At 37.2% G+C, this 22,835-nt stretch overlaps 1 protein-coding gene across 6 annotated transcripts in view; it reads left to right on the plus strand.

Annotated features, from left to right (window-relative positions):
• FRAS1 (Fraser extracellular matrix complex subunit 1) overlaps positions 1 to 22,835 on the plus strand; it is a 448,933-nt gene that overhangs the window by 155,331 nt on the left and 270,767 nt on the right. For all 6 annotated transcript variants that reach the window (XR_014023287.1, XM_081304117.1, XM_081304120.1 and 3 more), the window contains exon 3: positions 18,063 to 18,170. Coding sequence is in view for 5 of the 6 variants with exons in the window: in XM_081304117.1 (XP_081160243.1) it covers positions 18,063 to 18,170 (108 nt within the window). In the remaining variant the exon portion in view is untranslated. The remainder of the gene's footprint in view (positions 1 to 18,062; positions 18,171 to 22,835) is intronic.

The raw sequence follows: 22,835 nt of genomic DNA on the forward strand, positions 1-22,835 counted from the left end.
TCTCTTGATCAGAGAGACTCAAGCCTGTTGAGAACTGTTCTCTCTGGAACCAATGTCATTTTCCAGTTGAAAAAATATGAACTTTAAAAACAAATAGTCATGGGTTCTAATCCTGACTTCACGAGTTATATGATAACTAACCAAACACTTTCTGTAATTTTCAGTTTCTTGTTTTAATAAGTAAAAATTAATTGCTTCATAGAATTTTTGTGAGCATTTTGTGTCAAATATAAATACATACTATATACATATGTATGTAATGTGTATATGTATGTAATATGTATATTATAGCTATTTGTAAAGACCTATAATATATGCATATCCTACATGTATATACACATATGCATATATATGTAACATGTATCAGTGGTTGCTCAGTAGTATAGTACCTTACATATGTTCTAGAACTTATATAATAGCTATAAAAATATATTAAGAGCACATAGCTTATGTAGTGACATTTTAAAATGGGACTTGAGAGGTTTTGTGTGTTTTTTTTTAAGTCAACAGTATCTCTGTGGATGTGATATTTTGAAAAGTAAGCTTTCTAACTTATTTATACATTAGGAGTGTCGTATATTGATGAATGTGGTTGTGGAATTCACACAAAAGAAGAAATCCAGTGCATGATGAACTCCTTTATAAATTCCGTGCAGGGGTGTATTTTGATAATTCCTCTGAGAAACAGTTCATACAGAGATTTGTCCGGAGTGGACAGAAATGTCTGAGGACAGCTTGCTGAGAGGAAAGTGATTTATCTTTTATTTTCCAAGGAAGTGATTTATCTGTCGTACCCAGGCTGGTACCGGTAGAGCCTGGTCTAGAATCCAGTGTGTCTTTCTCTATGCTATGTTCTTTCTCAAGTTATTTTCTTTTGCTTTGTTCTTTGTTTCAAAAGTCCTGCCTCTCCAACCATGTTTCACAATTAAGAGCCAATGTAAGGGACTGGGTTGTAGTCTTTCCTATCTGGATTGGATTGTATTTGTCTGTTTCTTCCACTTTGCTTAACACAATGGTTGGTTCTTAGTAATTCCTGGTGCCTTGAATTTCTAACATCCTATTTTGAATGAGGCAGATGTGTAAATATATTCAAATATAGATATGTGTGCATTGGGATTTTTCTTTGTGAAATTCAGTTCACACTATATAATCATGGCTCTGAATGTTGTTGGATTCACTGCTTTGTTTGTAGTCCAGTCTGACAGTATTTATCTTTTAATGTTTCATTGATTGTAGTTACTGGTATTTTTAGGTTTATATCTTCTATCTTACATTTTGTTTTCTATTTGTCATTCTGGTTCTATGGTCTTTTCTTTTAATTTGTAAGTTTTTATTTATTCAATTATTTATTGAATAATTGAATTTGTTTTATTCAGTTATTTTTATGTGGTGCTGGGAATCAAACCCAGTGTCTTACACATGTTAGGCAACTGCTGTACCACTGAGCCACTACCCCAGCTCTCGTTCTCTCCTTGTGTTCTTTGGATTAATATATTTCCCCCCACAATATCAGTTACCAATAAGTTAATCTGTTAGTTATACACATTTTTATTATTCCTCTAGTGATTATCATAGATATTACATCATGCATTAATCATTTTAATTATAATCTAGTGTTAGTACCTTATGATTCCAATTTTATTCACTCCTCTTATATCTTGTGTCTTATTGTTGATATGTCATTTATATTTACATATTTTTTATGTATACAAATAATACATAAATCCCACAAGGTGGTGTTCTTTTTGTTTTGAATGGTTATTATTCATTTAGATCTATGCAGATATTTACCTTCTGATTACTCTGAATTCCTTCCTAATTCCTGTGTTCCTACCTAGAGTAATTTTCCTTTTGCCTGAAGAACTTCCTTTAGTATTTAGTCTGAGTCTGCAGGTGATAAAGTCAAGCTTTATTAAAAAAAACTTTATTTCATTTTATTTTTTGAAGGATATTTTTGCTGGGTATAGAATTCTATGTTGGTGATTGTATTTTGCTTATTACTTTAAAGATTTATCTTCTAACTTCTATCACTCTTTTTTTTCTTTTTTTTAATTTTAATTTTAATTTTTTTATTTTTTTTTATTGGTTGTTCACAACATTACAAAGCTCTTGACATATCATATTTCATACATTAGAATCAAGTGGGTTATGAACTCCCATTTTTACCCCAAATACAGATTGCAGAATCACATCGGTTACACATCACATTTTTACATACTGCCATATTAGTGACTGTTGTATTCTGCTACCTTTCCTATCCTCTACTATCCCCCCTCCCCTCCCCTCCCATCTTCTCTCTCTACCCCATCTACTGTAATTCATTTCCCTCCATGATTGTTATCCCATTCCCCTCATAACCTCTTATATGTAATTTTGTATAACAATGAGGGTCTCCCTCATTTCCATGCAATTTCCCTTTTTTTCTCCCTTTCCCTCCCACCTCATGTCTCTGTTTAATGTTAATCTTTTCTTCCTGCTCTTCCTCCCTGTTCTGTTCTTAGTTGCTCTCATTATATCAAAGAAGACATTTGGTATTTGTTTTTTAGGGATTGGCTAGCTTCACTAAGCATAATCTGCTCTAGTGCCATCTATTTCCCTGCAAATTCCGTGATTTTGTCATTTTTTAGTGCTGCATAATACTCCATGGTGTATAAATGCCACATTTTTTTTTTATCCATTCATCTATTGAAGGGCATCTGGGTTGATTCCACAGTCTAGCAATTGTGAATTGTGCTGCTATGAACATCGATGTGGCAGTATCCCTGTAGTGGGCTCTTTTAAGGTCTTCAGGAAATAGTCCGAGAAGGGCAATAGCTGGGTCAAGTGGTGGTTCCATTCCCAGCTTTCCCAGGAATCTCCATACTGCTTTCCAAATTGGCCGCACCCATTTGCAGTCCCACCAGCAGTGTACAAGAGTACCCTTTTCCCCACATCCTCGCCAGCACTCATTGTTGTTTGACTTCATCATGGCTGCCAATCTTACTGGGGTGAGGTGGTATCTTAGGGTGGTTTTGATTTGCATTTCCTTGACTGCTAGAGATGGTGAGCATTTTTTCATGTACTTGTTGATTGATTGTATGTCCTCCTCTGTGAAGTGTTTGTTCATGTCCTTGGCCCATTTGTTGATTGGGTTATTTGTTATCTTATTGTCTAATTTTTTGAGTTCTTTGTATACTCTGGATATTAGGGCTCTATCTGAAGTGTGAGGAGTAAAAATTTGTTCCCAGGATGTAGGCTCCCTATTTACCTCTCTTATTGTTTCTCTTGCTGAGAAAAAACTTTTCAGTTTAAGAAAGTCCCATTTGTTGATTCTTGTTATTAACTCTTGGGCTATGGGTGTCCTATTAAGGAATTTGGAGCCTGACCCCACAATATGTGGTTGGTAGTCTTTTGATGGCTTCTTCTATTTCATCCATTGATATTGGTCTGTTTAAATTGTGTGTATCCTCCTGACTCGGTCTGGGCAAATCATATGACCTAAGAAATTTATCAATGTCTTCACTATCTTCTATTTTATTGGAATATAGGTTTTCAAAGTAATTTCTAATTGTCTTCTGTATTTCTGTAGCATCTGTTGTGATATTGCCTTTTTCATCTCATATGTTAGTAATTTGAGTTCTCTCTCTTCTTCTCTTCGTTAGCATGGCTAAAGGTCTGTCGATCTTGTTTATTTTTTCAAAGAACCAACTTTTTGTTTTGTTAATTTTTTCAATAGTTTCTTTTGTTTCAATTTCCTTGATTTCTGCTCTGATTTTAATTAATTCTTGCCTTCTGCTACATTTTCTGTTGTTTTGCTCTTCCTTTTCTAGGGCTTTGAGATGAAATGTGAGCTCATTTATTTGTTGGTTTTTCCTTTTTTTGAGGAATGACCTCCAGGCGATGAATTTCCCTCTTAAAACTGCTTTCATTGTGTCCCATAGATTCCGATATGTTGTGTCTGTATTTTCATTTATCTCTAAGAATTTTTTGATTTCCTCCTTTATGTCTTCTGTAACCCATTGATCATTCAGTAACATATTGTTCATTTTCTATGTGATGTAGGATTTTTCCTTCCTTCTTTTATCATTGATTTCCATTTCATTCCATTATGATCAGATAAAATGCATGGTATTATCTCCACCCCTTTATATTTACTGAGGGTTGCCCTATGGCATAATATATGGTCTATTTTTGAGAAGGATCCATGTGCTGCTGAGAACAAAGTATATCCATTTGATGATGGTTGATATATTCTATATATGTCAGTTAAGTCTAGGTTATTGATTGTGATATTGAGGTCAATAGTTTCTTTATTCAACTTTTGTTTGGAGGATCTGTCCAATGGTGAGAGAGGTGTGTTGAATTCACCCATAATTATTGTGTTGTGGTCTATTTGATTCTTGAACTTGAGGAGAGTTTGTTTTATGAACGTCGCAGCGCCATTATTTGGTGCATAAATATTGATAATTGTTATGTCTTGTTGGTGAATGGTTCCTTTTAACAGTATATAATGTCCTTCCTTATCCCTTTTGATTAACTTAGTCTTGAAGTCGATTTTATTCGATATGAGAATGGCCTCCCCTGCTTGCTTACGAGGACCGTGTGCGTGGTATATTTTTTCCCAACCTTTTACCTTGAGCCTGTGTATGTCTTTTCCAATCAGATGTGTCTCCTGGAGGCAGCATATTGTTGGATTTGTTTTTTTAATCCATGTTACCAGCCTATATCGCTTTATTGGAGAGTTTAAGCCATTAACGTTTAGAGTTACTATTGATATATGGTTTGTATTTCCTGCCATGTTTGATTATTTATCTCTCTTTTTTTCTAATTTAGTTTGTTTCTCCATGATTAGTTTTCCCCCGTACTCTGTCTTTACCGAGGCACTTCCTGCTGATGGTTTTGGTTATTGTTTTTCATTTCTTCCTCGTGTTGAGTTTTGCTCAAGACGCTTTGCAATGCTGGTTTTCTGGCTACAAATTCTTTTAGCTTTTGTTTATCATGAAAGATTTTTATTTTGTTGTCGTATCTGAAGCTTAATTTTGCTGGATACAGAATTCTTGGTTGGCATCCATTGTCTTTCAGTGTTTGAAATACATTGTTCCAGGATTTTCTCGCTTTCAGTGTCTGTGATGAACAATCCGTTGTTAACCTTATTGGTTTACCCCTAAATGTAATCTGCCTCTTTTCTCTTGTAGCTTTTAATATTTTCTCTTTGTTCTGTATATTGGATATCTTCATAACAATGTGTCTTGGCGTTGGTCTACTGTGATTTTGTGTGCTCGGTGTCCTGTATGCATCTACAATTTGTATATCTGTTTTCTTTTTTATTTCTGGAAAGTTTTCTGTAATTATTTCATTCAGCAGGTTACTCATTCCCTTGGTATGAATCTCTGTGCCTTCCTCTATCCCGATGACTCGTAAGTTTGTTTTTTTTATGTTATCCCAAATCTCTTGGATGTTTTTCTCGTGATTTTTTACCAGCCTATCTGAGTTGGCTAGACTCTTTTCAAGATGATATATTTTGTCTTCATTATCTGTCGTTCTGGCTTCTACTTGCTCCACTCTGTTAGTGATACTCTCGATTGAGTTTTTAATTTGGTTTATCGTTTCCTTCATTTCTAGAATTATTGTTTGATTTTTTTTTTATAATCTCTATCTCCTGATAAAGATGCTTAACTTCTTCTTTTATCTGTTTATGTAATTCATTTTCAATGTGATCTTAATGTTCTTTTCCATCTGTCTAAGGTTTTCCTTGAGTTCTTTATATGGCCATTTTTCTGATGACTCTAGGTCCTCCTGAATATTTAGGCTGTCCTTCATTGTTTGTACTCCTTTTCTTCCTTGCTTTTTTATGCTCATGATACTTCTTGTTCTGTTTGACTGCTGAGTTACTGTTTACTCTTACAAATTTATTTGATGCTTGGGAGGAGAGATATTAGAAGGGAAGGGAAGAAGTCACAAAAGAGAGTCAGTGTAGGCAGGTAGACTTCAAGAAACGGGGAATAAGAAAATTGAAAAGAAATGAAAAGACAAAAGAAAAAAAGTGAAAAGAAAGAAAGAAAAAACGAAAAAATAAAAATTTAAAACCAAAAAAAAAATTATAATGATAATAAACAAATGGAAATTAAAGTTTAAAAAATAATAGTAATAATAATAGAATAAAAAGAATTAAAAAAAATGAAACAATTAATAAGAAAGTTAAAGAACAACAACATCAACAACAAAAAGTGAAAATAAAATTTAAAAAAATACCAATAATAATCATTAAAAAAATAATAATAATAAATGCAGTCATAGAGCTCAATTAACTTCTTTTCTAGTAGGTGGAGCTATGCCCACTGGACCAGGCTTCTCTTCTTGATGGGTGGGAACCAATCACTGTGTCTCAGCTCTTCTTCCCAGACTGTGCGGGTCTTCAATCCTGAGTGCCTAGGGCCTTCTCTTGTGGTTCTTCAAGCCAGGCCCCGCTCACCAGTGACGCTCACCACAATACTGGCTACACGCCGGGTCTTCTGCTCCTGGGAGCCCTGTTTCCTTGGATGCCTGGGCACACCCTTTCTGTTTGCCTCCCTCAGACCCTAAGTTTGTAGGGCTTGGGGCTGAGGACCCCCAGCAAATTTGTTTGCCCTCAGGTAGCAACTCCCCTGGTAGCTGGTGCAAGGGACCTCTGTTGTCAGCACTGGTGGGAGCGATACCCTGGGTCTGACTATCGTGCTCAGTTGGCTTTTACCTCTGTGAGTTCAGGTGGGCCGAATAGTTATTTCAGCGGGATCATTAGTGCTGAGTCACAAGAAGCAGGCGAACCAGAACTAGAATGCAGCCCAATCTGGGCTCGGTGTGTTCTGAGAAGGGCAGACTGTTCGCCCGGGATCCCCTTCAGCTCAACAGTGCCTAGTGGTCCTTAGCAAACAGTATTTTGACAGTTTACTTCTCCCTATGCTCGCGCAGCTGAAGGGGTTAGAGACTTGATCTCTCCGCGTCCGCCGCCATGTTGGATCACTTAGATTTTAAATTGTCACTCATCTTATCAGCTGTTCCATTTTACTCGGCAGCTCACTCGCACGGTGAAGAGTCTGCTCTATGGTGCTCCGCGGGAAGCGGAGGCGGCGGCGGCCCAGCTGTGGCCTTCAGGACCCCCGGGGAGGGGGTGCGGGCTGGGGGAGGGGAGGCAGCGCCTCGGGCCTGCGCGGGCCGGGTACTGGACACGCGGGAGAGCGGGCGGGGTGGGGGAAAGAAATTGAGATCTAGATTTAGGGAGTGAGCGTGGGAGGAGAGACGGCGGGGGAGAAGCAAAGCGGAAAGGTGGAGAGGAGAAGGAGAAGGGGCCGAGGGAGCCGGGCAGCTCGGGGGCTGCAGCCTCACTGCTCATGCTGAAGTCGTGATGGACTCACTCCACCTTGGCTGGAGTCGTGGCGGATTCACTCCACCTAGGCCCCTTTCTTGACACGGTACTGAGTCTTTGTGGACAGATCTCCTTTAATGATCTTTACTTCTTCTTTTAAGATGCGGCAACATATGCTGCGGGCGTGGCGGTGCGGAGCACGGAGCGGCTTACTCACTTCCCGCCGCCATCTTCCTGTCTCTATCACTCTTTTTTGGTGAAGAAGTTGTCAGTTTTACTGTTCTTTTTTGAAGATAATTCCATATTTCTCTATGACTTTAAGATTTTTCTTTTTGCTTTTATACTGATGCTGATGTACTTAAATTGTTATTTTCTTTAACATTTATTCTATTTGATAGTTACAGAACTTTTTAAATCTATGGCTTGACATTTTTCTTTGGTTTTAGAAAAGTATTGCCCATATTTCTTCAAGATATTTCATTCTTCCCATATTCTGCATCTTGTCTTCAGAACTAAATTACCCTGTATGTTAAACCTTATAACATGTTCCATGTGCCTCCAATCCTCTTTTCTGAATTTTCTATCCTTTCATTCTTTGTGTTTCAGTTAGGATATTTTCTATTGATCTATATTCTTGCTTACCATTATTCTCTTTAGCTGTAGGCAGTCTTCCATTAAACAAGTTTAATATTATTTGATTGGATTTTTATGTTTTATAAATTCTGTTTTATTATATTTATAAATTTTAATTATGTTTATGTTAATTATATTTATAAATTTTCTGATGAAATTTCCTAGTTATTGAAATATTTAAAATATATGCATCTGATATTTATAATATACATATTGTTTTTTTATTATCTTCATAAAGTTCTAAACCACATATAATACAGACTTTCCTTAAGTTACATGGTAGCTAAATTTTGGGTAATTCAATGTGTGATCATGGTGTATATAAACAGTATATAATAATCAGATAATTATAGGTAGATATTTTTACTACATGAACATTTGGTGGGACTTTTAAAAGTCATGTGGAAGGGGGATAATTTTTATTTGTGCAAGAATGCACACAACATGACATCTAGAATTTATGATCCTAGTTCATTGAATACTAGTAGCACCCCAAATCTTCTGTTTTTAAAGCAAATCTTCCAATGTCTCTTTGAGTAGCATTGTCCCTGTTCTGGAGTCCTCACATTAAATAGTGAGAATCAGCTACTGGAAAGGAAGCCTTTGATGTCTGCCAGTCCTGAAAATAGACTTAGTATGTCAGTTTTTGTCTGGTCAAGAAGTGCAAGTATCAGTACAAATCCAAACCATTTGCTTTCACTGGATGGTCTGTTTAACTAGGACCACTGCCAAGGGGCTGGCTTGAGGAAAAGTTAGGGATTAAAGACACACCAAAAGAGCTTCAGATGATATGACACAGTTGTGGCATGCTGGAACATAATAGTATCAGCTTGACATTTAATCAGAAATAGAGGGGCTCTTTTAGAATAAAGGTCTTAACTGAGATGTAAGTCTAGAAGGCAAGCGCTCAAATATTATAGATTGAAAATGGCTATTGCAGCTGCAAGATTTTTAAAGGGCAGCATGTTGAATGAAGTGCTGTTGTTTGTGCATTAATTTTTTTTAGCAATTACATCATAAAACAGCTAGAAATTCTTTAAGTTTGGGAATATTCCTCCTGCCATCCATTTATTATTTCATTCAAAAACATGTGTCTGCTATGTTTTAGTCCCTGTGGGAATACATAGCTACGTGAATATAAAGAAATTGTCCTTACTCTTTTAAGACAGACAAGTAGGAAACTAATTATAAAAGAAATGATAATGATCTGGTAGAGAATACAAGAAAATAAGTAATTTTAATATGGGCGATAATGGTATAGCTATAATTTAACTTTATGTGCAAACATTTTGAATGTTTAATTCCCCCCCCCCCCACATTTGCTTTAGGAATATATGAAATGAAATCTTTGGGAGCTGAATTGATAGAAGAAAAAAGTAATTACAAGCTTAGCTACAGTAGGATCTCCCTAGTATCTGGATTACTTAAAGTGGAAATGTGTGACTGAATTAATCAGTAATGAAAAATTTTCTGTGGTTATTGTCACCAGGAATTTATGAGAGTTGTCATTTGGGATGCTCTTAGGTCAGACTCTCACTCTAACAGGATTGTGTCAGAACAAATGGAAAGTTGGGTGTTAAGTAATAATAGAAGAGCTATAATTAAGCTTGTATTGCAAATGTTTCAGAATTTGGAATGGGGAGTACATCATTTGGGTGTTTATTTTATTCTATTTTTTAAAGACATCTTAATTATTTTTGGCATGCTGTATTGCTCTAGGAATACAGTTTCCACATAACTTGATAGTAGAATATTGTGTAAACATGTAAGCCCTAGGAAAGTGAACTACCCCGTGTCTTGGATACTGGAGATTCCAGGGGAGACTTTCTACAGGTCTAAGCATTAACTCTTTCCTCCGTCATAAAAAATACAACAGGTGAAGCTTGTGACATGTGACTAAATTCATAGGTAGCATCGACTGTGCATCTCATGGGAGGGTCTCTGGACCAAGAATATTAGTGTAGTTCATTCTTACTGTCACTTGATTAGGTCCTCTCTTATACTTAATTTACATACTAGGAAATGGAGACTCAGAAAAATTAATAGATTTGTTCAGCATTCTAAAGCTAGGAAGTAGTTGAATTGGTATTGAACCCAAGGTTACCCTCTCTACCATGTCAGCACTGCTATTTGAACTAGTGCTGTGTAACCTTGTGTTCCTAGACCAGGCTGTGGCTACAAAGGTGATCATGTATGAAAACCAACTTTAGAATCAAATGGGTACACCAGTTCAAATACCAAGGCTCGTGAGCTTTGGTACTATTGCTCAACCGCTCTGAACCTTAGTTTCTTCATCTATAAAATGGAAATCATGATGAAAATCTGTGTAAAGAGGTTTTAAAAAGAAAAATAAAATAATGTGAAACTGCCAAACAATCTAGAACCCAGAAGGTACCCTCTTCTTCCTGGTTTGTTTTCTATGTAAAACAAAACTGGGAGGAGTACATATGTCTTTCTGGAATTGGGAGGAGCCTTGAGAACATGAAGCAGAGGAATATTGACTTGGTTGAGGAGGCAGAGCAGGCCCTCTTGAGGAAGTGATATTTAAACTGAGACCTGGGGGCTCTGTGGAAGCTAGATTAAGAGGGGTGGGAGTATTTGGTAGGTGGGTCACTTAAACCTCACGTAGTCTTCATTTGTAAGCGGAAGCAGCACTGCCCTAGGTGTTTCTCTATTTTAATCAGTTAAAGTCAGAAAGTAGAACCAAGAGTGATTTAAAATGGTAAAGTAGCTATACATTATAGTACATGATTATTGATATTATATAACAGCAAAACAGGAAAAAAAAAAAGAAAGAATGGGTTTGAATCCCAGATGTCTCAATTACCAGCTGAGCTCTATGCAGTTCACTCAACCTTCCATGTTTTATTCCCTCAGTAATAAAATCAGGGTCATGATACCTTGTCTACAGGATGCTGTGAGGAGTAGTAGGATCACGAATGTGTGGAGAATCTGGGACACACTAGCGCTTGGAAGTAACTTGTTCCCTTTTCCTCCCTCTCCCTGCCTCCACTTGTGATATCACGCTATTGTAAGACATCTGTACAAAAACGTGATGCTAACTTGCTGTTCAGGGTCTTTTGAACAAAGGCACTTTCAGTTATATATAGCAGCTATCTTTTCATCTGTGATGCTTGCTGTTGTTTCTGTATCCAAGTTGAGATTCGTACAGTGGATGCCTTTAGGTTTATCATTTTTAAGACAGGTAAAGGAGATCGGGTGGGTACAAGCTAATCATCCCAGGATGCTGAAATGGTCCTTGATATGTAAAACAAGAAATTCCATAAGTGGGTATTATATGGAGCAAATCTGTGAAATAGGTCTCAGAAAGTGGTTTGTCATTTTCTCTTTTGTGGCATTAACTTGTACTTACTCTTCCTGAGAGGAGATAATTTATTGTAAATACAAGATCCCGTATCTTTTCCTGACAATATATGCCCTATCTTCCTTCTTATTTGGGACTGAATGAGGAGCTTTCCATGAACTTTAAAATGAGACCAAATGAAAAAGGTATTGTTTATCTAAGTTGTCTGAAGAAGGGCACTTGGGAAATGCACTGAGCTCTAAAATAACCTTATGAAAGTTATTGATCCGTTTCTTTATGGTTCCTTGACAAACAAGGACCATTATTTCTGTGCCTGAACTGAAGCTGGGTCAAAGAACCCTTTTTTATGGATTATCTTTCCTGAAAACCAGACTTGTCAGGAAAATGAACCTCCAGAAATGAAGACATGGGCCCCGGTTGAATATTGTATTTCTTTCATTGCTTTGAAGGACAAGTAGGGAGTACAGTTAATTTTTGAAATTTGACTGAGTTTGGGGATAGCTCAGGAAGTTTAGATAAATCACCTACTGTTATACATTTGGTAAATGGTTTTATTTACCCTCTCTCCCCAAGCTAGTTTAACACAACACTAGTTTTGTCTGGGTCTATGTTTGTCAGAGGTAAAAAAAAAAAAAAAAAAAAAAAAAAAAAAAAACACCTTTTTTTTTTTTGTTTGTTTTGTTTTGTTTTCCTACCTTATATTTTTAAAATGACTTTAAAATATCACATAAGTTAAATATGAAATAAAAATAGAAAATACAGATAAGGATAAAGGACAAAACAAAAAATCACCTACCACCCACCAGTAATGACCACTCTTTGCTTCCTGGGTGTTATGATTTGATATCAGGTGTTCCCCCAACTCCTTTGTCAATGCAGGAACATCAGAGGTAAATGCAAGTGGGGTATGGCTGGAGGGCATGGGTCACTGGGGTCATCCCTGGAAGAGTTTATCATCTCTGGGCCCCTTCCCTACTCTATTTCCTGGCCACTGTGAATGGAGCAGCTTCCCTCCATCACATCCTTCTTCCATGAAGTTCTGCTTCACTTTGAGCCCAGAGCCAAGGAGTGTACCAATCATGGATGGAACCCTTGCATTCATGAACCAAAATAAACTTTTCCTCCTTTAAGTTGTTCTTGTAGGTATTTTAATCACACCATTTGAAAAGTTAACCGACACCCTGGTTATGTGAAATCACATAATTTCACACTTTGTTTCTATGCATTTAAATATATTTTTATTCCAAAAAAGCATTATAATCCACATACTATTTTGTAACTTAAAAGCACAGTTTTGGGGAACATTATTCCTTCTTTCTCATTTTTGCTCTAAAAAGCCAAGGGCATTTAAAAATGAGATGCATTAATCAATAATTAAAGTATGGTTATTATAACATTTAGATGAAAGAAAATTTATGTTGACAGTTGATATTCTGCTCTTTAGAGTATTATAAATAATTTCCCCCAGAAATTTGAGTCCTGATGAAGGGTATATTCATTGTTCATTTTTAGCACTAATCAAATGTTCAATAAATATTTGACAAGTAAATAAGTTTCTTTTTAAAGTACCCTTCTACTTTAAAGTATTTGGGTTTGGAATAATGATGTTATCTGAAAAATTTATTCATATTTTATTAAAAATATTAAAACTGTTTAAATAGACCATATTTTCATTGCTTTTTAGTTTTGTCATAATCTAATCCTTTCACCTATATTCTAGTGAAAGACTCTCTTAAGAATATACTTTTGCAGAGTGTGTTAAACTGAAAGAGAAGATTATAAAGTGAGAGAATTGCAGTAGTAACATGAAAATCTGTAAAACTTACTTTACAGTGTTATTTCTTTGGATTTTATGGCTTTATCCAAAGTTTTAGCTATTGAGGAACTCCCGCGTCCCTACTTTCATAAAGCAATTTTATGGCCTCATAGAAATTGATTTGTAAAGTTTTAAAACTAAAAAGTATATGACCATCTATCCAGGCTTGGGAAAGGATTTATTTTACTTAAAATTAACCATAAATTATTTAACTCTCTGAGGATATATTAATTAAGGGCATAAAATTAAGAACTTTTTTCTTTGGGTTTAATGCTTAGATGAACAAAAGTTTTCTTTAAATATAGTTAGACCCCAGGAATGTCATAACATCCAACATTATAGGGATTTTGTGGTGATATCAGTTAAACCCTGTTTCCTCAAGCTCTCACAAGCCTAACTAGAATATATGAATTTATACAGGTAGATGTTTTTTTCATGAGTTGTTTATTAATTATTTCAGACAACATTTAGGAACTGGGTTAAGTTCAGGGGATCTACAAAGAGGAGTAAAATGAAATCTCCTTTCTTGAAGACTTCTCATCTTCTGGGAAGACAGATATGGAAACAGATCAAGAAGGCTTCCCAGATCCAGAAAAACTGAAACATTGAATTGACATGAAGAAAGATTATGGTTTTGTGAATGAAAGTGTGAAACTTACTCTCTGTTCTCAGAAGGCCCTATTTAGAATTCAGTAAGCTAAGTGCAATAATTGAAGGCTGCTAAATGTGTAATGGGCTTTTAGAAATTTGGAGGTCATTGGGAACATGATTGAGTGTAGAGAGGAACTTGAAGTCTGGTGTTTTGAATGTTGCATCTGGAGAGAATGAAGTTGGTTGGCCCACACTAAGATGAAGAAAGCTCATATGACCCAGTGTGGCTATTCATGGTCTAAGTTAAAGAAAGATGTGGACTCATACTGACTGCTTTGTGAGACAGAGACCTTTCTAATTACCTAATTGTCTTTAAACTCAGTCTACAGATTTATTCCTACAGATCCCTCCCATGGCAATGTTCTGGATTCTTCGAGTGCAAGAATCCCAATTAAGAAATAATCTTATTCCCCTAAGTTTTACTTGTATAGAGTGAGAACATTGGAAAATCAAGATATGAACGGGACTGTATTCACTTTAAGAAAAGGAAATGTTTAGAAGATATTTGTTGAATGCCTATAACATAATAGAAAGCCTTTGGTGCAAAACCAGATTACATTTAATGATCTCTTAGTAAGTCCCAGACAATGTTCATAAATCTTTAAATACAGTGTCTCACGTGATGCTTCTAAGAAAACTATGGAGTAAGTACCTTTAGCATCTACCTTACTTTAGTATCCCAGTTTCCCAGATGAGAAACCTGGGACACAGGCACTTTAACCACAGATGCACAGTTAGTAAATGATGACATTAGGATTTGAACATTTGACATTAGTCTGGCCCTAGAGCCTGTGTATTGAGATCTTCTAAGGACTTTTTGAACTTGGGGAAATTTTTCCATCTCTCATATCCTGTTTCCTCATCTGTAAATTGCATTGGAGACCTATACATAGGGCTGTCCTGTAGGTAAGAGGTTTGCATGGTACCAGCACATAGCTGTGTTCCCTGGTCTTCCAGGACGATGACAGAGTTTGAGAAAGCCTTCTTCCTCTTGTACAATAATTGCTCTTCCTGCTCCAAGATTGGTCAACATAAACTAAATTATCAATAAATGGTAGTAATTGGCTTTGTGAAATTGTCATTTTTATTTAACCTGTACCCTAAAACTGTAACTATTTTCTTGAAATCATCAGGAAACATATATTGCATTGTGCTTGGAAATGAACTTCATTTTTCCTCACTTTCATGTCAGTGTTCTTTGGGTTAAGACCATCCTGTAGTTGTCACATTATTGTCAAGTTTGAAGAATGTGCTATAATGATAAGGAGACATTCAGAAGTAATCCAAGGCAAGTTCTGGTATTCATTTGCTTTGACTTAGAATTTGTGAGTCAGCCACTGGGAATGTCATCTTACCTCAGATACATATTATGTGTCTAAAATAACTTTGGAAAATTACTTGTATTTGAAGCACATTCTCTGAGTGATTATGAGCGTAGCGTTTCTTGACCTGAGAAGTGACTCTGTGTAGAGTGTCATGCATATCCATGTAAATCTATACAAGTGTTGGTACATTAGTCATGGTTATGGAGATAAATAGAACCGATAGGAGGTGGGGGTATTTAAGGAATTTGTTCATTGGCTCATGCACTGGCAAGTTCAAAATCTACAAAACAGATGAGCAAGCTGGAAATGCAGGCAAAATTTCCATGTTGTAGCTCTCTTTTCTTTTCTTTTTTGGTATCAGGGATTGAACCCAGGATGCTTAAGCACTTATCCACATCCCCAGCCCCCATTTTTATATTTTATTTAGCGATAGGGTCTCACTAAGTTGTTTTGGGCTTTGCTAAGTTGCTGAGGCTGGTTTTGAACATGCAAGCCTCCTGCCTAAACTTCCTGAGCCATATTATAGATGTAAGGTTGAATTTCCTTTTCTCTAGAAAGCCTCAGATTTTTCAATTAAGGACATTAACTAATTGTATGAGACTCATCATGTTATGGAAAGTAAACTCCTTTATTTAAAAGTCAACTGATGGTACATGTCAATCTCATCCACAAAATGCAGATGTTCCTCAATTCTCAATGGGTTATATCCTCATTGATTGTAAGAAAATATTAGTCAAAAATGCATTTCATGCAACTAACGTACCTATTACCTGTACATAATAGCAACACTGGACGCTGTAGAGTATTTGTTGTTTACCCTGGAGATCTTGTGGATGATTGGGAGCAGTGGTTTGCTCTGCTGTTCAGCATCTCAAGAGAGTATCACACTGCATATTGCTAGCCTGGGAAAAGATTCAAACCCCAAATTCAAAGTATGGTTTCTATTAAATGTATATTTTTTGTACCATCCTAAAGTCAAAAAGTCAAAAGTTGGGGACCACCTGTTTCTTCACTGAAACATCTAGACTAATGTCCAACCAAACAAATGGGCTCCATAGCCTAGCTGTGTTGGCACATAACATTAACCATCACATTCGTTTTCTGCCATTGCATGTAAAAGTGTCTGTTGTGTCCACCCATTTCCCAGCCCATTCCCAGCTCAAGTCAAATGCTTGTGTTCTGATGATGCTGTCAGGAGCTTAGAAACTTTCTTTCTCTCCCTGGAGTATTGAGTAGCACTTGGATTTTGGTTTATTGAGGGGAAAAAAAAAGGATGAGAAAGTTTTAAAGGGGGAATAAACCTTCACTAAGCAACTTATGAACTATTAACTCCTCTTTTTAAGGAGGAGTAGCAGGCCAAGTTCATGCTTCAAAGGATTTACAGTCTGCTCTGGCAAGGCTAACAGGCATTTAAATGAGTGCAATAAAGTGTGACAGTGTGTGCAGGACAAAGTGGGGTTGCAGGGGAGTGTCAAAGAACTGCATGGAATAGGGGTAAGAATGATTCAACTCTGAGGTTGGCATGTAAAGAGAGTGTGGGTTTGCAGACTCCTCCAGGAGAAGTCAGGGAGGAGTAGGGATCCCAGCAGGAGAGTGAGATGTGAGACCAGGTGAGAGGAGGCAGGGCTGTCCAGTAACTTGACCTAGTTGTTGTGAATGGATGAAAGCCTCAGGACTGTGAGGTTCAGCAAGCCCAGAAAGCGAGGTGAAGGCCTGATTTTAGGGTCTGTGTTTTATCCCATCTGAAGCAAAGATGAGCCTTAGAGTAGCTTTAAACCAGAGAATAGTACAGACAGCATTCTCAGGTTTAGTGTTTAAAATTCAGTCGAATAGTTTGGCTTTTTTCAACTCATGTAGAATAGGAATAGGAATGTCTGGGAAAATGGATTTCAGTACATCCTCTAGTGTCTTTTTGCTTAAATTCAAAGTCATCATAGCAACATTTCAATGGATAGAAAAGGTCTCTGTGGAATCTCTGAGAGAGTTGGGCTAAAAGTTACTTTAAAATAGTAGGATTGAAATAAGGATTCAACATGATAGAGGGTGAGAAATAGGAAAGAAATTCCTGAGACCTTTATTAGAGCCTGGGTTCTCTTTTCTGTTCACTATTTTTCTTCCCAATTTGTTGGGTAATGACATTTTTGTTTATTTAACGTTCATGATCCAAAATAATGTGTGAGATCTTCATAGACGGTCCCATACTTGGACTTCATTAAGATCCCAATTAAGATCCCAAAACAGCTACTCAGTGCATATGTGTTTGGTGAATGTATCTTGAAAAACAGAACCACTTACATACATCTGTTTCTGATGAGCATTGAAGTATGCAGTAAGCAAAGTGAGGTCTGAGGTGCTTATATGATCTGGTGGCAAATACTGCTTTTTGAATACTGATTAGAGCTAGACAAAATGTCAGTTTCCACAGGACGTGGTGGTACATGCCTGTAATCCTAGTGGTTTGGGAGGCTGAGGCAGAAGGATCGTGAGTTAAAGCCAGCCTCAGCAAAAGTGAGGTACTAAGCAACTCAGTGAGACCCAGTCTCTAAATTTAAAAAAAAATACAAAATAGGGCTGGGGATGTGGCTCAGTGGTCCCCTGAGTTCAATCCCTGGAACCTTAAAAAAAAAAGTCATTTTCCTTTAAACCTTCTCAGATAATCTGTGCTAGTTAACAGCAAAAAGAAACTTCAAGTCAGGGAGCAGCGTGTCCTCAGAGGTTTGTGGCTAATCGATACTTTCTACTCTGGGTATTGACAGCTGTGTGCTGAATGCCCTTGTCTTTGGCTATGTAGGTTGACTATTGTGAAATGGATCATACTGCTTTTATTGCCATTCAGGGTTAATCAGTGCCCAGAGAGTACTGTGTGTGGCGTGCCTGTGACACTCCTCTGCCTTTTAATTGTTCAGGATGTGGGGCTTTTGATGGTGTTGCCTTTGTGTGCTTAGACCTTGACTGATCAGTTTTTAACTCAGAGCTTATGCTTCTTTGCAGGATGCCACAGTTTGGAAGCCTGATTCATGCCAAAACTGCCGTTGCCATGGCAACATCGTTATCTGCAAACCTGTTGTTTGCAGAAACCCTCAGTGTGCCTTTGAGAAGGTAAGATATCCTAATGGTACCCTAAATATATTGGATTAGTCTGTGAAGGGTCAGGTTTTTGCATCTTATTGATCATCTGTTTTCAACATTCAGCTCAATCTCTAATTGAGAGCTTTAGGAAATGCATGAGAGAATTTTAACATATCACATGTAAGAATATATTAATTTTCATTTATTGAGGACAAGGTACTCAGTTAAAGGTTTTCCAGTTGTTATCCCAGTTAGTATTATAGAGAGTTGGTGCCTTTACCCCCACATTACAGATAAGAAAGGTGAAGCCTGGAGATTTTAAGCAATTAAACAAGATGGTACAATTAGTAAACTGCTGCCCAGAGATTTTTCCCTGATTTTGACACAAGCCAAAGATGTCGACACTAATCTCAACAACTCATCGCACCATTGCATGAGTCAAACATCAATATTGACTTCTCAAATACCATTTTCTAAAAACTCCACTTGTGTCTGCCCCTGATGGTATCACTGTGTTGCCAGCAGGTTCCTGAAGAAGCAAGAGAGTCCTTGATACAAGATTGTCCTCAAATTTGAACAAGCATATGCGTGATATGTCCTCCTTTATCCTCTGTTAAAACTTTTCAGTTTTTTTCTGACTATAAATGTTTTGTTAGAATAATTTATTTTCTAGCTGTTGACTCTTTTTAAAGTCAATATATTTTTTTAAAAAGGTGTAAGTTTGAAATTCGAATGTTTGAAGCTCCCTAGAGAAGACCGATTATTTTCTTAAGAAAGCATTCTGTCAATTTCACAAGCACAGTTTATTTTTCTGGTTTCCGCCCTCCCCCCACCCCCCACCCCCCAGTAATTAATCTTGAGACTTTCTACATCTAATGCTAATAATAAGGTTCTGTTTTTCCCTAACATTGGAATGAAGTTCTGCCTTTAGACTATTTCTCATTTTCTGTGTGGGTGGATTTCTGAGAATCAGGGAGTACACAAATGTTAATATTTTGCTGCATATTATGAATCCTTCTATTGTATGGAGTCAGTACTCCTAAGAAATCACCAACTGGTTGATAGCAGAGTCTGTGTGGTGATGTAGGGGCCATGCTGTGATATCACAGAAGAAGCCCTAAATTAGTTGTTAGAAGACATATTGGTGAAACTAAAGTGTTTTATACCAGGAGTCAGCAGAATAAATGTGGCCTGATGCTTATATTTTTATGACCTATAAACTAAGAATATTTTCTTTATTTTTAAATAGTTGAAAATAGCCGTGACCAATAACTTATGAAAGTTATATGAACTCAGTATTTAGAATCAAAAACTAAAAACTTATTGAGACACAGGCATACTCATTTGTTCATGCATTATCTTTGGCTGCTTTTATACTTCAGTCACAAGCATTGTGATATAGACCTAATTGTGAATCCCAAAGGCTAAAATATTTACTGAAAAAGTTTCTGGTCCTTGTACTCTACTGAGCTCACAATTTCATCTTTTTTAGTTTGTTCTCTTCCTAATTCTTCTCATCTCAGTAAATCCATTCTCCAGGTACACAGGTCAGAAATCTTACACCGTCTTTGACTCCTTACTTTCTTTCCATCCTACATCCAGGACATTTGCAGATCTCCCAGCTCTTCCTTCATACAATAGTACATTGCAAATGTGAGTTCTCTGCTCTCACTCTGGTTTCACCTGTTACCATCTTTCCCTTGGATTCTCATAGTAGCCTCTCATCTGGTCTCACTGCTCCTGTGCTTGCTTTCTTCATTGTAATGTTGGTGTAGCAGCCAGGATGATCCTATTAAAACTGACATCAGATCGTGTTGCTTCTCTCCTTAAACCCTCCAGTGACTTCCAACGGCTTCTCTTCTCAATTGGAGTAACTCCTCACGGTGTCTTTTAAGGTATTACTGCACCGCTCTAATCAATCTTCCCCTAGCATCTTCTGCTCATTTTGCTTCAGCCATCAAGCCTCTTTGCTGGTCGCTGGATACAAGTACACACAGATACACATGCCACATATCTTAGAACAATTTTGTGGGAACAGTAAAGCGAGAGGCCCTATGGCAAAAGTGTTTATCTGTCTGTCTTTCTATCTATCTATCTATCTATTTATCTATCTATCTATCTATCTTAATCTTTTAGTTTAAGTCTTGCTGGCATGATCTTCTGTTTAAAATTGCCACCCTTTACCACCTACCTCACTTTTGTATCCACCTTCCATGTTTTTCTTCGTAGTACTAACTACTGCCTGGTGTACTCTGTGTTTTTGCTGATATCTCTTGTTTACTGTCTCTTTTATTCACTATATATCTTCAACACCAGCAATCATACTTGATATGTGGTGGGTATGCAATAAATATTTTTGACTGAATGAATGAGGGATAAGGCTAGAAATTGGTAAATTCACAGTTATAGAGAAGTTTGTAGGCTGCACTATGGAGCTTAGAATTCTTTTCATGGTGATGGAATGCTAATGAAGATTTTAGGCATAAATGCAGAATGGCCAGGTTTTCTTTTGGAAGGATACCACTGGTGTTTCAAAGATAAGCATAATATTAGAAACAAGGATTTCAATTTAGAGGCTATGAGAATAATACAGATGAAAGGATGAGTGTTGTTTGCAAGAATCAGGGGAAAAGGTACACTCATACATTGCTGGTGGGACTGCAAATTGGTGCGATGACCCTACAAAGCAGTATGGAGATTTTTCAGAAAACTTAGAATGGAACCATCATTTGACCCAGTTATCCCACTTCTTGGCATATACCCAAAGGACTTAAAATCAGCATACTATAGTGACACAGATACATCAACATTTATAGTAGTTCATTGCACAAAAGCCAAGCTATGGAATCAACCTAGGTGCCCTTCAACGGAAGAATGGATAAAGAAAATGTGGCATATATACACAATGGAATATTCCCCAAACATAAAGAAGAATGAGATTATGGTATTTGTTGGTAAATTGATAGAACTGGAGACTATTATGCTAAGTAAAATAAGCCCATCTCAAAAAAACCATAGGCCAAATATTCTCTCTGATATGAGGATGCTAACATATAATCGGGGGTTGGGGAAGGAAGAATAGAAGTTCATTGGATTAGACAAAGGGGAGTGAAGGGAAGGGAAGGGAAGGAGGATGGGACTAGGAAAGACAGTAGAATGAATTGGACATAACTTTCCTATGTTCACAAACGACCAGTGTAACTCTACATCATATACAACCTCAAGAATGGGAGGTTATACTCCATGAATGTATAGTATGTCAAAAATACACTCTACTGTCATGTATATATAAAAAGAACAAATAAAAATTTTTTTAAAAGAAAGGATGGATATCTGAATTAGAGCATGGTAGTGTAGGGATCAAGAGGAAAGGTTAGGTTCTCTACATACCTAGGGGATACGTCAGTAGAACTGACTGAAGGTAGGAAGATGAGGGAAAGAAGGAGAAATGACTTCCATGTTTATGGCTTGATGAGCCACCAACTGATCCCTCTATATCTTAGCTATGTATCTGTGTATCTATCTATCTGTCAGTATATGTATATCTTAGTAGTCCAACTGGGAAAAGTGATGATTTCAGTTTGAGGCAAGTTGAGTTTAAAGTGTCCAGGGAGAAGCCAGTCAGCAGGATATATGAGAACAAACCTCAGAGGGAAGACAGAGCTGAAGTAATAATGTGGGTGTCTGGGGCCTTTAGAATTAATGAACTTATCCAAAGAGATTGTGTGAGAAAAGGATATAAGGCCAAGGATGGAGTTTAGGCCAGAGGAACAGGAGAAAGAGAACTTAAAGTTTAAGAAGACAGGGTGAGAGAGGCAAGAGCTAAGGAATGGTCAAAGAGGAAAGCAAGATATGGTTGCAGGGGAGTAGAGGCTTTTCAGGAGGACTTTGTGTTAACTACAGTTGAGGGACTAAGTGGGAGAAGAATTCAATGTGATCCACTGCATTTGGCAACATGTGGGCTAATGTGAATGGAGTGGAGGGAGCGGGAGTCATGGTGCTAAGTTTTGAGGACTGAATGGAAAATGAGGAAAGGAAGGTTAACTCAAGGCTACTCTTTCAAAGCTTGACTGTGTGGAGAAGGGGGATGTTTGGCAGACAACAGCACGTCTGTGAAGTTTTTTGAACTCCTCTCCCAAAGTCATCTACCCTCCTGTGTACTGCCATGGTGTTTTGTGCTTACCTTCTTACACTTCTTGGCTAGAATGCATATGCCTGTTTGTCTGCTCTTCCTCCAGACTGTAAGCTCCTTGAGAGCAGCAATCTTGTTTCCTTCACTATTGCAGATGAGCACAGAAGCCTTCTGCTAGCATTTGTAGAATAATCCCTTGGATGGGGGTGGGATTTTACTTTGTTTTGTTTTTTAGTTTTTTTTTTTTAATATTAGCATGAGAGAAACAAGATCACCTTAGGAGAAAAGGGGAATGATCCAGAATGGAGAGAGAAGGTGAAGACATGAAGGTTGGGAGGGAGGAGAATGAAAGAGAAAAAATGAATTAGAGTAGTTTGTAGCGAATTCCAGAGTATGGAATGGGATAGGGGTGGGAAAGCAACCTCATCCTCTAGGAATGGAAAGAAAAACCCATGGATAAATACAGATACAGGTAAATCTGAGGGCGAGAAAAGGAAGAGGATACTGATACAGTTCATACCTAGTGAGGTTTCTTTGTGAAGATTTTGAGATTCTTGTGGGAG

The sequence above is a fragment of the Spermophilus citellus genome (assembly GCF_964194105.1).
Source record: "Spermophilus citellus genome assembly, chromosome: 8".
Taxonomy (NCBI): domain Eukaryota; kingdom Metazoa; phylum Chordata; class Mammalia; order Rodentia; family Sciuridae; genus Spermophilus; species Spermophilus citellus.